Source organism: Limulus polyphemus, unplaced genomic scaffold (assembly GCF_000517525.1).
Source record: "Limulus polyphemus unplaced genomic scaffold, Limulus_polyphemus-2.1.2 Scaffold92, whole genome shotgun sequence".
NCBI classification, from domain to species: Eukaryota; Metazoa; Arthropoda; class Merostomata; order Xiphosura; family Limulidae; genus Limulus; species Limulus polyphemus.
Window position 1 is genome coordinate 426591 of NW_013665702.1, and position 15239 is coordinate 441829.

The window sequence follows — 15239 nt, forward strand, 5'->3', positions numbered from 1 at the left end:
AACTAACACAACCTAAATCATTAATAAGTAATAGCTCTAAACTGAAAATCACAACTAACACAACCTAAATCATTAATAAGTAATAGCTCTAAACTGAAAATCACAACTAACACAACATAAATCATTAATAAGTAATAGCTCTAAACTGAAAATCACAACTAACACAACATAAATCATTAATAAGTAATAGCTCTAAACTGAAAATCACTACTAACCTTTTTATCTTTGATATGAGAAAAGTATTCCGCATTTTATTAAGTATATTACTGCGGTAGTTTTTTTTTTTTTCGCAATAGAAAATAGTCTGCGTTAATTTGCTTATAAAATTGTTTAATCACTGTATCAACATGTGCAAGAAGTAATATTGGTTACCGGGGAAAAACATTTGTTCCCAAATAGCACGCGATTTGTTTCTCGTAAGACTGTAAAAACAATGGCATTATTTCTGTCGCAGATAGTAAATTTTGTATGTCATTAAACAAAGGAAGTGTTTTGTTTTTCTAGAAGAGGAAGGTCAGTTATTAAAATTATAACTCTGGCTTTAGAAATCACAATAGAAACAATATACGATACTTATAATAATGATACGTTTTATAAATCATTCATTTGATGATATGGGCTCCGTGTAACGATTTCTTATACGTTTGTAACCAACTTGCGAATGCTGCATAATACAATCGATTAACGACTTATAAATTAGGATTCAACATTTATTCAAATTCACATTCATTAGTATCAGTTACTCTTATATTCATGATAATCCATCTTTTTATTTTTTTTATTGAGTTAGTCATACCATAAGTCTCCCAGTGGTTCAGCGGTAAGTTTACGGACTTACAACACAAAATTCTGTGATTCTATTCTCCATCATGAACAGATCGCATATAGCCAATTATGGAGCTTTGCGCTGAAACAAACTAATTATATCATCTGTTACGATCGTGCTATACTGGCACTTCGCTTTTCCTTCTTATGCTCATCAACTATATTTAGGTTGCACACTAATATAAACCCATATTAAGTATATATCGATATAAACATAACAAATTGCCGATAATCAATATCACTGATTTAGAAATAGGTTTTGGCAGCATATTAATTTCTTCCTTCGCCTCTCTCCATTTATCTCACATATTCCGATCTCTTCATATTTTTCGTTGAACTCCTGTCGTTTATATTCCTTTCTCAAACCCACGCTGAACCAGTCCCTTTCTTTCTGACCTTGCACCTGTCACCCGTATATCCGATTATAACGTGTCATAAGCATAAGAGATCTTGAAGTCTCCATACCAGCTGAACTTAAAAAGGTGCCTGCTATAACCGCTCACTCTAATCATTTTCTAACTACTTAGAGTACTACTGTAATCTCCTAATTCCTCAGAGACTGACCAATAGCCGGCCACTTTCTCACACTCTCACAACTTCAACCGACGTTACCTTACACCCAACTTCATAACACCACCAGATGTATCTCTGCGTCTAGATTCTAAAAAAACAAAAAAAAACAACGTCGCTAAAAGTGACTAGGGAAAAGTGTGGCCTAGTCGTTAGTGTGACCGGATTGGGAATTTGGAGATTCATGGTCCACAATTCGTTGCTTCAAAAATAACACTCTCCGCCCTTTGGAATCAGAGATGTACCATAAAGGTGACGGTTAAATCCTAATATTCGGTCAGACAAACGTAGCCCAAGAATTGACAGTGGATACTGTGATTAAATCAAAGTTAATACAGTAATCCATGACCATAACGTTGGTCACAGAAGCTCATTGTGTTGCAGTAACAGACTACTGTTTTCTTCTCCAAGTAAAAGGGGCAGCAGATTTGTAGTTGTAGCGCTAATCCTTTCAAAGATCATCAAAGCAGGAAATTCCTCTCAAAAGTAAACGTCTTTCTTAAGAAATATCATCATTATTATCATGTTGTTGTTGTCGTTTTCTCATTTATTCATAAACTTACCATATGTGTTCCAGTCCCAAAATGATAAAAGTGACACCTTGCGTGTAATAGTATGTGTGTTTTATGAGTGGTATGATATTTATAAAACAATTCATAACACTCCAGTCTTGCAACCCGTGGTTTATTAATAAAAAGAAAGATTTCTTGCAAAGTAAGTAAGTCATCTTATAACCAAAAGTAACATAACCAAAACATGGTTTTTACATGTTATGTCAAACATATAATATTGGATATTACCTCTGAAATTGGACGAGATGACATTTAGACTATGATAATAATAATAATAAATCAAATTTTACACCAAACTTCTTTATGTTTTTGATTGTAGCCTTTCACTTTTAAGATATTTACTGATCTATATTATTCACTATAATATATTTTCTTATTGGCCGGACATGAACTAGTTCGAGCCTTGACGCCGCTGAACACGCTCCGCTCTTTCAGATGTGAGCACATTATAAAAATTGTTAGTCAACCCTATTAGTCGATTCAGAGAGCTGGACCCTTGTGACGACGGGTGTTGCTGCTAACTGGCTGCCTTCCTTGTATCAGTAATTCAATAGTAAAGACTACTATATATGAACGGTAGGGTTTTCTAACTTATCCGTTTAACCCACGTGAATATGACGTACTGCTTAAGTTAAAAATTCCAACACTTCCTTTTATTTATTTATCTTTTCGTAGAATATTAATATAGTCATAAATTATTAAAGTGCCCAGCGCGACCCAGTGGTTAGCGTGCTAAACTATGGAGCTGACGGTCGGTAGCTTGCATACTGTTATCACAAAACAACAATAAAATAAAAAAAAAGAAATCTCGCTCCGCACTTTTGGGTTGTGGGTGCACTATAAGAATGACAGTAAGATCTTACTTTCGGCCTTACAAGAGTAACCCAAGAGCTCGCGGTGGGTGGCGTTGATTAGCTACTTTCTCTCTAGCCCATCACCTCCAAAATAGGGATGGCTAGTGTAATGAGATCTTATATAGCATAGGGCGAAATCCAACAAACAAATCAAATGTTTATATATATATTTTTTCAGTCAATGATAACAGTTTGTTTCAGAAGTGCAAGCAATATTTAAATAACAAACAGTTGAACACTCATTACATGAATGTCGTCAGAAATCTTAATCACAGATAATTTCAATACAGACTGAGTCCGTGTTTTGTCAAGCTTATATCTAAGTTAATTGATTTGCATGAACTCGCACGGCAAAATCGTTTTATATTTTGGTTCTATTTCTTTTTATCTAACGAATTTTTATTAAAAGTTTTATTAAATACACACACACACACACACCATAATGACTCACTTCAAATTTCCTGAGTGTAAAATCAGACAGAAACGAAACTCAAACCGAATGAATCTGAAAAACAATCTAATTACGATGTTTTGAACCAATGTTGTAAACACAGTGCGTTTTCATATTCATCTGTAGTGAGCATAGATAATAGTAGTTGATTAAAAACTTTAATCATGCCACCGGAAATTAAAACAAATAAATTGATTAGTAGAATTCAAATTCCCGCATAGGTGCTCACAACAACCTGTATACGATATGCTTCATTTTCGATTAATCCTGTAAAAGGTTTTATATTTCGAAATGTGTTAAGTTCAACCTAGATATTGTTCATTTCATGGTGTTTTATGTAACGTAGGTAGATTGTTCGTTCTATACAAAGCTACCTCTATCAAGAAATCAAAAGCAAGTCGAGAATACCAATTTTTCTAGACAGAATAAAGCTGTTTCGGTAATCTTTTATTTTCTTTCTTTCTTTCCGAATGGCTTATTTTAACAGGTTCAGATGTGCCACGCACGTTTATTCTTCGTTTTATTATGATAGTGTTATCGTGTCATGGTTTTTAGAATCCACAAAATCAAATAACATTTATCTATAAAATGTAGAAATTGAAGGTTGCAACGCATCGAACGACAGTGGAAAATATTAGATGACGTTATAAGGATAGTTGGAATAACTATTGTCGTTGGCTCAGTATATTGCTAGTACGTGTGTCTGACCCAAAATACCCTGTATAGTTAGTCAGGGAATCTTTCACTTCATCAGATAGACAGCTAAACATAAGTCAAAGGTCATGGTAACCGAAACAGTCACTGTATATATTTCGTAAACATGATATAGGTAGAAAATGAGCCCAAATACTAGATATAAATACTATGGCTATGGAGAGCATACTGCGAATGTCGGTGTTCTTTGCTCCAGTCCTTTACAGGGAATATAATATAGGTGGAAAATGATTCCAAATACGAGGTATAGAGTTACGGCTGTGGATAGCTTACTGTGAATATGGTCTTCGATACAGTTCTCTATAGGGATACTCGCATGTTTTAAAATTGAAATTCAACTCCTTATTAATTTATAAAAAAAAGTCAGATAATGGCTTTGTAGAGGCGGATGTTGCTGGCTATCTGCTTTCCCTTTAGACAGTAGCTCAAAATTAGGGACCGATATACCTCAAACCTAGAAAAGTGTACCTTCCACCAGACAAATAGTTTGATTTCTTTGGAAGTTCGCGCAAGGCTACACAAGGGCTATCTACGCTAGCCGTTCCTAATTTAGTAGTGAAAGGCTAAAGGGAAGGCAGCTAGTCATCACCACTCACCGCCAACTCTTGGGCTACTGTTTTACCAACGAATAGTGGGAATGACAGCCACATTATAACGCCCTCACGGTTGAGAGGGCGAGCATGTTTGGTGGGACGGGGATTCGAACCCGCATTCCGCAGATTGTGAGTCAAGCGTCCTTACCAGATAAATGAAGTTCTACAGAATGTGGAATCTCGCACAAAGCACTAAATCGTAATAATCACGTGCGTGTATTATATATATATAAGGTGCCGTTCAGGTTGGAAATTCCATATCTAATTCAATCGCCCAAATTAAACTATGTATATTAAATGATTTGTGTTAAACTTGTGTAATAAAGCAAGCTTACTAAAAACTAACTAACAATCTATAACTATTTAACTGTCCCTTTTTACGTATATAAGCGGCCTTTAAAACAGTTAGAAATTTTGTATATGTTGAAAACAATGTAGCTAAAAGTAAAACTTGACGAGGAAGAAGACAACTTGTTTATCCAAGTTGGGAAATAATTTGTGACACAAGCATTTCTAAAGTTCAGAAATAGTTTTAGTGGCTCTCTGTATATTTCTAATAATCCATTAGCTAGGACAAGTAGCGTAAGTTTTGATGCTATATACAAATTAATTACATGCTCTACATGTTGATTAACAAACAATCTTATCGCAATACATCTAATATCAATCGATATGCCAATCCAATTTCCATTTTCGAGTATCGCGGGTTGTCGCTTCTAATTAAATCTAATTATTATATTGTTTACTTTCGGGAGAATTACAATATGTAACAGGTGCTTGCAGAAGAGTGTAAGTGCCCATCAGATAAATAAACTTCTACAGAATAAGGAATCTCAAACAAAGCACTAATTCATTGGGATTTCTGACGTTACAAATTATTGACCAGTAGAATGGGAGAACACGTTGCAGAATTATTTAGATTAATTTCATTTGAGACACGAAGCGAAAATTCGTAGTTCAACCAACAATAATAGTAATCAAACTGACATTTGATGATAAGGCTTGTTTGTTTGTTAGATTTCACATAAAGACACGGTTGTTAGCGGTCCCTAGTTTTAAAGTGATAATCTAAAGCTAGTCAACACCACCCACCGCCAGCTCTTTGGTTCGTCTTATCAGAGAGAATAGCAGGGTTTGACTGTCACTCCCATAATTCAACCACAGTACCAAAGTGTGGAGTACAATGTTTTGTGCTGTAAAGGCACGCGAACCGCGGAATCTCAGCTTCACTGTCTGGCATGCTAACCACTGGGCCACGCTTAGCCCCATTTTAGGTGATGGGTTCCTACATTTGAAAGATCTGGAATGCACTTCATTTTGATTCAAAAGTTTCTGCTTTATAAATTTAACAAGTAAATATCAAATAGAAGTCTGATAGCTTTGTAAAAAATAGACAATCATAATTTGTACTGTTGACTATCATAGCTTACCTAGCTACCAAGACAAAGATATCAAAGCTGATTTTTAGTGTCCTCCATCCAAATAAACGTCGAAGAATTGGCTATATAGATAAGACAAGACTGTAATTATTCATGAAATTAGCCTTATGATGTCACCACACAGGGGTATGTCAAGCAGCTGCTTTGCCATTATGGGAAATTGTAACAAGTTGAAAACTATTGTACGAAAAAGTTTTTGTTTTGTCTTCAGAGCATCGCCACACTGGGCTATCTGCTGTGTTCACCGCGGGGAATCGAACCATAAACTTACCGCTGTCCTAGCGGGGTACTGTACGAACAGCCCCCCCCCCCTCAGTGGCACGGCGGTATATCTACGGACTTACAGCGCTAGAAATCGGGTTTCGATACTCGTGGTGGGCAGAGCACAGCGAGCCCATTGTGTTGCTTTGGGCTTAACTTTAACAAACTACTGTACGAACAAATGAAAGTAGAGAAAAATATATTCGTTTGAAATGTATTGTGGGTAAAAGCGATACACTAAATTGCCATTTGTAGAATCTTTAATTTTAGGACGAATATCGTGTACTCACCAGATGCTGCTGTAAGCTACATGCAACTTTGTATAACAATTTCAGTTTATTTATCAGCGTGTTTTGATAGGTTAATAAAGCAAAACGCGCCATTTGAAGTATGTGGAAATACAAGCAGAATTTAAAAATAAAAACGTGTTTGTTTTTTATTGTTGTTTTTCTTTTTCTAAGAAAACAAATTTTGACATTCTTGGTAAAATTTTAATGAAAATACATATTTGAATGGATGTAAAAACATAAACTAGATAAGATATATGGAGAAAAAGGCTCCATTAATTGTAGCGTACCACGATCCTTATAATAACCTTTATAGTATGATTGTTTAGAGCCGTCTTTTCAAATTATCATGTGAATCTTATTGTTTTCATAAACCACATAAAAAAAGAGTATGGGCTATAACACAATACTAATTCAGAAAAAAAAATACTGTTATAAAAATGTCTTGCAGAAATTTGCTTCTACACATGACCCAAATGAAGCTTTGATCCAGCACTCAGTACAGTGGTCTTGCATTTACGTCTGTTTTGTGACGTCACGCGCAAGACCTCTGTGTACTTATTGAACAACACAAATCAACAAAACTTGATTAGATAGAAGCAGTGTCCCAACACTCAATATAGTCTGAGTGAAGTTTTAATCTAACACAATGTATAGACTGAGTGGGTAAAACAAATCAACAAAGCTGGTTAGATGGAAGCTTTGAACCAAAACTCAGTATAAATTGAGTGGATGAAACAATTCAACAAAGTCTGGTTAGGTGAAGTCTTTGACCAAACACTCATTAAAAGCTGAGTAGGTGAAACAAATCAACAAAATCTGGTTAAATGGACGCTTTGACCCAACATTCAGTATAAACTGAGTGGGTGAAACAAATCAACAAAGCTTGGTTAGATGGAGGTTTTGACCCAATACTCAGTATAGACTCATAGTTTTCACTATGAATTCAGCAGAAGTTTCAACAGCTTTTTTATTTTATGTATTTGTAATAACCAAGCAGATCTTGACAAACAAAAAGATAAAATCGTTAGGATTTGTCATCCTGAGCCCTATTGAAATTTTTCGTGTTTAAATCTCGTTGTTTCCATGTATTATTAATCACATACTGTGAAAAAAGACTAGTCGTAAATACTGGAAGATAGGACTTGAAACTAAAAAAGAAACGTTTTCTAATATAAAATTAAAGCAATTTATTTTTTGGTAAAAAATATTATTACGCTTTCAGAAATTATACAAAATACAATATTAAAAATGTATTTTAAATACGATGTTAGTAAGAAATTTACCAAACAAGATACACAGAAAACTGTACTAAGGTATGCAAAGTTTTCGCAGCTGCATTACTGTTTACCATTTTTTTAAAGAAAATCGCGCGAAAACGTACGCTTAGCAAAGAGTAGCTCGCAAAAACGAGAGCGTAGCAAAGAGTAGCTCGCAAAAAGGAGAGCGCGCGAAAAAGCTGACAACTGTCACGAAACTACAAAATAATTCGAAAATCGAATCCAATGAAATACACAACAGCAAGTTCAGACAAAACAAAAATCGCAAAAAGAAGTGTTTTAGTCAATTATCTTTTTTTTTAGTTGTAGTGTAACTTTTCCAGAACTACAAAAACATTCAAAAATTCTGAACAAAACTTGTGATTCTTAATGTGCCTCTGGAGAAATCTTGTTCCCTTAGTTCCTCTGACAAATGTTTTTTAAGACACAATCATTTAAATACGAGCTGTCCTTTATAATCACCAGTGGCCTTTAGAACACTTGCCTTAATACTTAAGTTATTATTGCTTTAAATATGGAGGTTTCCTTTGTAACCACCCATGGAATTTTGAACACTCACCTTAATACTTAAATTATAATAAACTTAGATATGGAGTTTCATATATAATAACTCATGAAGTTATGAACATTTACCTTATTACTTTATAAGTTATTATCACTAAACGTGGGATTATTTTTTATAAATACTCTTAATAGTCCAGTTCCTATGACTAAACCTACAGAACTATACCTTCAGACTAATGGGCACAATTATTAGTCTTATTCAATAGACTAAAACTACAAAGATAGAAATGCGAAAGTTTATAAATATATTTCCTTTTCACACAGATCATGCGATTCTACAGGTCTCTGACTGCTTGCTATCTCGTGCTGTGGATAGCCTGCTTTTGCACGGCAGTTCAGCCTCATCCCTTTGTTTATCACGATCTAGATGAGGAATTTAATCCAAGCATAATACCCTTCTTTGGCGATAACCGTATTGAAGAACACATGATAGCTCTCAATCAGGTCCGGAACAGAATGAAGCACGAACGTAAGAGAACAGGTAAGAAATTCAAACCTCTGTATGTTCGTTTTTTAGTTAACTTAACATATAATTAAATAATGCGTTATGTATATTATAAAAAGGAGTCATCGGATATTTCACAGCATATATTAATTAGTTTCATTTTATTATTTAAAAAGAAAAAAGAAATAACACGAGAGTTGTTAATCGGGCCAAAGGGATGACACAACACAACAAAAACTGACACGAACGAAAAAGATACACTTTACGCCATCTTAATATACTAAAATATTTAAAAGGAAACTAACAAACAGACAAAAAAGAACACTATTTAGTATATAATTATCTTCCAAAAATGGTCAATAAACATTTTCCAACTTACACTCTTCTACGCGTCACACATATTATCACGGCTATTTCAAAGTAAGCGTGACTCAATGGGCCAGGAAAACCATCACGACTAATTCTAAGTAAGTGTGACTCAATGGGCCAGGAAGATCATCATGAATAATTCATAAGCTAAGCGTGACTCAATGGGTCATGAAGATCATCACGACTAATTATAAGTAAGCGTGACCCCATGCATAATGAAGACCATCACGACTAATTCTAAGTAAGCGTGACTCAAATCGTCATTTTGATGATCAAGGCTAATTCAAAGGGATCGTGACTCAAAGCGATAATAGATCCAGAGATAATAGGTACCAATACAAGACTTAGATCTACCATAGATAGCAGGTACCAATGCAATATTTAGGCCTACCAGAGATAATAGGTCCAGTGCAAGACTTGTACCTACCATAGATAGTAGGTACGTATTATCGGTGATCGTGCCTACTGAAAGCCATCACTGTGTATAAAAATGTAGTAATTACAGCTGATATACTTTGTTTGTTCAGAATTTCGCGCAAAGCTACACATAACTTAGTATAGCCGTCGAAAATTTTGAAATAATAGACTAGAAAAAGGCAACTACTTACAGCACCGATCTCCAACTTTTGAGTTCGTCTTTTTTAACCAAATAATGAGATGTTGCCATCACTCTTCTAACGCACCCACGGCCCTAAAGTGTAAAAAGTGTTTTCGCGACAAGGGGACGCGGAGTATGAGCCACTAATTCACAGTACGGGCACACTAACCACTAGATCACACCCGGCATACAGCTGATAGGAAATTTTCTACTCAACTCTTTAGATAATACATGTAATTTTGAGCTTCTGATTGGGTGATTGCTAAAGGACTAGTTCTGGGATAATCGTTGTGAATATAGCCAGATAGAGAAAATGTTATCTTTTATGTAATTCTACATGTTTGTGACATTGATGGATTCATGTCTGTGTAAAAGACCGACGCATCCTTGGAGAATAATCTATATACACACACACACTGAACTTCGAATATCGGTGAAATGAAAACCACCAGGAAGTTCTCACCCTCCTGACAAAAACTGACACAACTCTGGTGGTCCAGTAAGAGTACAACGATTGCTCCACGTGATTATTTTTTTTTTCTTTCAGTTAACATTACCGATCTTTACCCAAACAGAAAAGTACCTCTGATTGATGTATAAAAATAAAAAAAAAACTGTTAATTAAAAATTTTCCCACGCAAACTTAAATCACAGACTGCATTGGTCATTAGAAATATATATATAAAAGAGAGTCGCTTATAATCCTCACAGCACCCTCGGGAGGGTTAGTGCGGTACTTTGTCGGTTGTACATAGCTAAAAATATCTAAAAAAAACGATAAAACATTTTTTCCCTACAGGTGGCGCTAAGGGTTTCATTGTTTATTTTTGTTTTGTACTTAATATTATTTACAAGCTTTTTCAATCTGCGTGTTTTGCACCGTCGTAAAAATATATTATCTAGAAAAAAATCAACAAGACGGACAAACATAGCGAATTTAGATATACATATAGATAGTACAGAGATGCAGATATTTGAACGTCATGTTTGAAACGTTTAAGCTTTGAATGCATATTAAACTTTATCCATAAGAAGACAAAGCGAAACGTAACATATATACTTTCTTATACATAGTTAGTACAAAGGTGCAGATATTTAAACTTTATCCACAACAAGGTCAACTATAAAAGTTTCACATTGTGCTTTGGATGAATACATTTTACTTATAAAGCACAAAAAATAACTGAGTAAATTAAAGCATTTATTTTTCTTATAGTAAATCATGACTTACAATAACAACTGCGATGCAAAAACAAAATAAACAAAACAAGAAATGGAAGAGCCGATTAAGAATAAAAACTTTCAATAAAGTCGGATTCCAGTAATGTATTACCACCAGTATTACGGAAGAAAATACCTGTTTAGTAAAGGATACTAGAAACATCTGCGTCACCGATTTACGTCTTTAAAAACAGTCTTTTTTTTTAGAGAGGGATCGATCTCGAAGAGCTACAAATTTAAAAAACACAATACACCTCGTTACTGATTGCTCATAAGAACTTAAAAGTATAAAAAATAAGGAATTTGGTATCATTATCTTACAAAAGCTTCAACAGTAAATGGAAAATGTGCTCATCGTTTGTAAAAACTAAGCTTTTCCTCTTAAAATCTTTCGAAGATGACTGCCATATCAATTGTTTCAGTTTTTATAGGTATACTGCCATAGCAATTGTTTCAGTGTTTATAGGTATACTGCCATAGCAATTGTTTCAGTGTTTATAGGTATACTGCCATAGCAATTGCTTCAGTGTTTATAGGTATACTGCCATAGTAATTATTTCAGTGTTTATAGGTATACTGCCATAGTAATTATTTCAGTGTTTATAGGTATACTGCCATAGTAATTATTGCTATGGCAGTATACCTATAAACACTGAAAGCTGTGACAGTATACCTATAAACACTGAAACAATTACTGTGGTAGTAGACCTATAAACACTGAAATAATTACTGTGGCAGTAGACCTATAAACACTGAAACAATTGCTATGGCAGTATACCTATAAAAACTGAAATAATTACTGTGGCAGTAGACGTATAAACAATGAAGCAATTGCTATGGCAGTAGACGTATAAAAACTGAAACAATTGCTATGGCGGTATAGCTATAAACACTGAATCAAAGTTGCTTCATTGTTTATATGTCTACTGCCACAGTAATTGCTTCATTGTTTATAGGTCTACTGCCACAGCAATTGATTCAGTGTTTATAGGTATACTGTCACAGCAATTGTTTCAGTGTTTATAGGTATACTGTCACAGCAATTGCTTCATTGTTTATATGTCTACTGCCACAGTAATTGTTTCAGTGTTTATAGGTCTACTGCCACAGTAATTGTTTCAGTGTTTATAGGTATACTGTCACAGGTATAATGAATTAGAAAACGTTTTGTGGTCAAGCTTCTCTCGATGTAATGTTACACTACGAAATCAGTATTGCAGTTTTAAACTTCTCTCGTTGTAGTCTTACGAATCCCGTAATTCAATACATAGCTTCTTTTGTCTTACGCATCCGATACTGCAGTTTTCAAGGTTTTCCGTTTGTAGTGTTATCTTACAAAACCGGTGATGCGGTTCTCAGTTTCCTCTCGTTATAGTGTTGTTTATGAAACCTTTTAGTGATCAAAAGCTTTCTCTTTGGGATGTTGTCTTACGAAACCTTTATTGTGATCTTCAAGCTTTTCTCGATATATTCCCGGTATTGCGGGTGAACTTGACTCATTGTAATACACTCTAATGAAATAAGTATTATGGACAAATGCTTGCTCATTGTAGTGATATCTAGTGAAACCGGAACTCAGAATACACTTTCTCATTATAATGCTGTTAAGTGAAACCGGCACTTTGGATAAACTTTCTCATTATAGTGCTGTTTAATGAAACCGGCACTTTGGATAAACTTTATCATTATAACGCTGTTAAATGAAACCGGCACTTTGGATAAACTTTATCATTATAACGCTGTTAAATGAAACCGGCATTTTGGATAAACTTTCTCATTATAGCACTGTTTAATGAAACCGTTGCTGTATCCATGAAGCTTCTTTCGTTATTGTTGACTTACAAAGCTATTACTATGATTTTTTTCCAGAGAAGTCTGCCAACGCTATTAATATAAATGTCAGAATATGGAATCGTTTGAAGAGATACATCAACAGTTTTAACTCTAAATGAATTGTCACTTTTTTTTTCAGCTGCTATGGGAGTGGATCTACCTGATTACATCCTTCACTATAAGGGCAGATGGCCTAACCTATCGTCCTTCAGAGACCGGATGCTGAAAAGCGGGAGAAGATGAAATCATCAATCTAAAATGATATCTTTGTCCTTTCTGTGACACGAAGTTACACAACTGTTTCTCTAAATTTCTCTTTAGAATAGAAAACGTTCATACCTGTGTACATTTATTTAACATGTACACACTTTAAATAAATCTAATTAATGTGCATGTAAATAGAATTCAAGAGTCTTTGTGTGTGTTCATAATGACTACTGTACTAACTTGAAATTCGTCCTATTTACTACCAAACGCCATCTGCTGGCATAAAAAATATATATTTTTTACATTAATATTTTGCTGGTAAATGAGCTTCATTCTTTATAGTATCTGCTATTCTGTTATTATTTTACATTAGATATCAGTGATTTTTTTTAATGTATAATAATTTTAAATATTTTAATGTGATGTTATTTCTAATGTCCACTCTTTCAGTTGATAGCCCATAACTTGCAACCAAGAGTATTAGCGCATACACAGTTACGTTTTACCACCTAACGCTTTGCACTTAAACCCTTGGCGATGTAAGCTTCTGTAAACTTTACTTGACGAAATAACATTAGGCCTAAATTTCTCGTTATTTCTTCTTGAAATTGGTTTGAAATTAAAATAAATACCAACAATGGTAATTATAACCGTAAATTTATTTAAATAACTCAATGCCGCGTTTTAAGACATTCACTCGGCTTAGGTTAGTAAAACGTGATTTTTTTAATCAGTACAAATAACAATACAGGAAAAAACTAATAGTATGTGGAAACTTCAGCGAGTGACGCTTTCTTATTATTTTTAGGGCTGTTTGAATACTTTTAAAAGAAGTTACTAACCTTTGTAAAACCTGTTAACACAGAAGCGACTTATCCGAGTTATAGATTATCCATACTGAAAAATAGCAAAACTCTGTTTATTGTTTGTTTATTTTCATTAAGCACATATTTGTACATGGGATTATTTGAGTTGTGCTCGCCACGATGATCGAAACCCGATTTTTAGCGTTATAAGCCCTCAGTCTTATTGCTGGAGGCAACAGCAAAGGTACTAAACATATAATGTGGTTGCAGCGTCAGAAAAAATCTCTTAAAAAACTTTATGAGTGAGAGAACATCTGATCAAAGTTTCGACTAAGTGACATTCATCAGTACAAAGAAGATGAAAAAAGAATACAGTATTGTAAACAGTAGGCGTTCAATTTTGTGGCTGGTAGACAACCAATAACCTAAGCAGGCTGACAAACTATAGCTATAATACCATTCTTCTTTAGTTAAAACGTTAACCTTATTTTCTCTGTCTCTCTTACACATCTTTTTTAAATATATTTTGTAACTTTCTAGATGACAAAAGAAAAAATCGAAATACGAGACATGTTTAAAGTTCGATCAATGTAAAGATGTTTAGAATATTCAAGTGAAAAGTTTCAAGCAAACACATTAGGTGGTAACATAACTTGTCAAACAGGTAAATTAGGTGGTAACATAATCTGTCAAACAGGTAAATTAGGTGGTAACATAACTTGTCAAACAGTTACATTAGGTGGTAACATAACTTGTCAAACAGGTACATTAAATGGTAACATAACTTGTCAAACAGGTAAATTAAATGGTAACATAACTTGTCAAACAAGTAAATTAGGTGGTAACATAACTTGTCAAACAGGTAAATTAGGTGGTAACATAATCTGTCAAACAGGTACATTAAATGGTAACATAACTTGTCAAACAGGTAAATTAGGTGGTAACATTACTTGTCAAACAGGTACATTAAACGGTAACATAACCTGTCAAACAGGTACATTAAACGGTAACATAACCTGTCAAACAGGTACATTAGGTGGTAACATAACTTGTCAAACAAGTATATTAAGTCGTAACATAACCTGTCAAACAAGTGCATTAGATGGAAACATAACCTGTCAAACAAGTACATTAAGTGGTAGCATAACCTGTCAAACAGGTACATTAGGTGGCAATATAGCCTGTTAAAATATCCAATGAACAATTTCAGGTGTAAAATATATTTTTAGATATTTTAATTGGTATGTATATAAAAATTAACAGATAATTTTCAAAATTAGGTAAATATTATGTAATAATTGCTGAAGACGGCTTGAATGGGTAGTGAAGAAAAACTTTAATATAAGTTTA

General features: G+C 34.1%; 1 protein-coding gene across 1 annotated transcript in view; it reads left to right on the top strand.

Moving 5' to 3' along the window:
• The window catches only part of LOC111088313, a 17708-nt gene extending 4449 nt beyond the window's left edge, over window positions 1-13259 (top strand). The window contains exons 2-3 of the mRNA XM_022398055.1: window positions 8675-8891; window positions 13016-13259. Coding sequence (XP_022253763.1) covers window positions 8675-8891; window positions 13016-13119 — 321 coding nt within the window. The 3' untranslated portion in view covers window positions 13120-13259. The remainder of the gene's footprint in view (window positions 1-8674; window positions 8892-13015) is intronic.
• Window positions 13260-15239: the final 1980 nt, after the last annotated feature.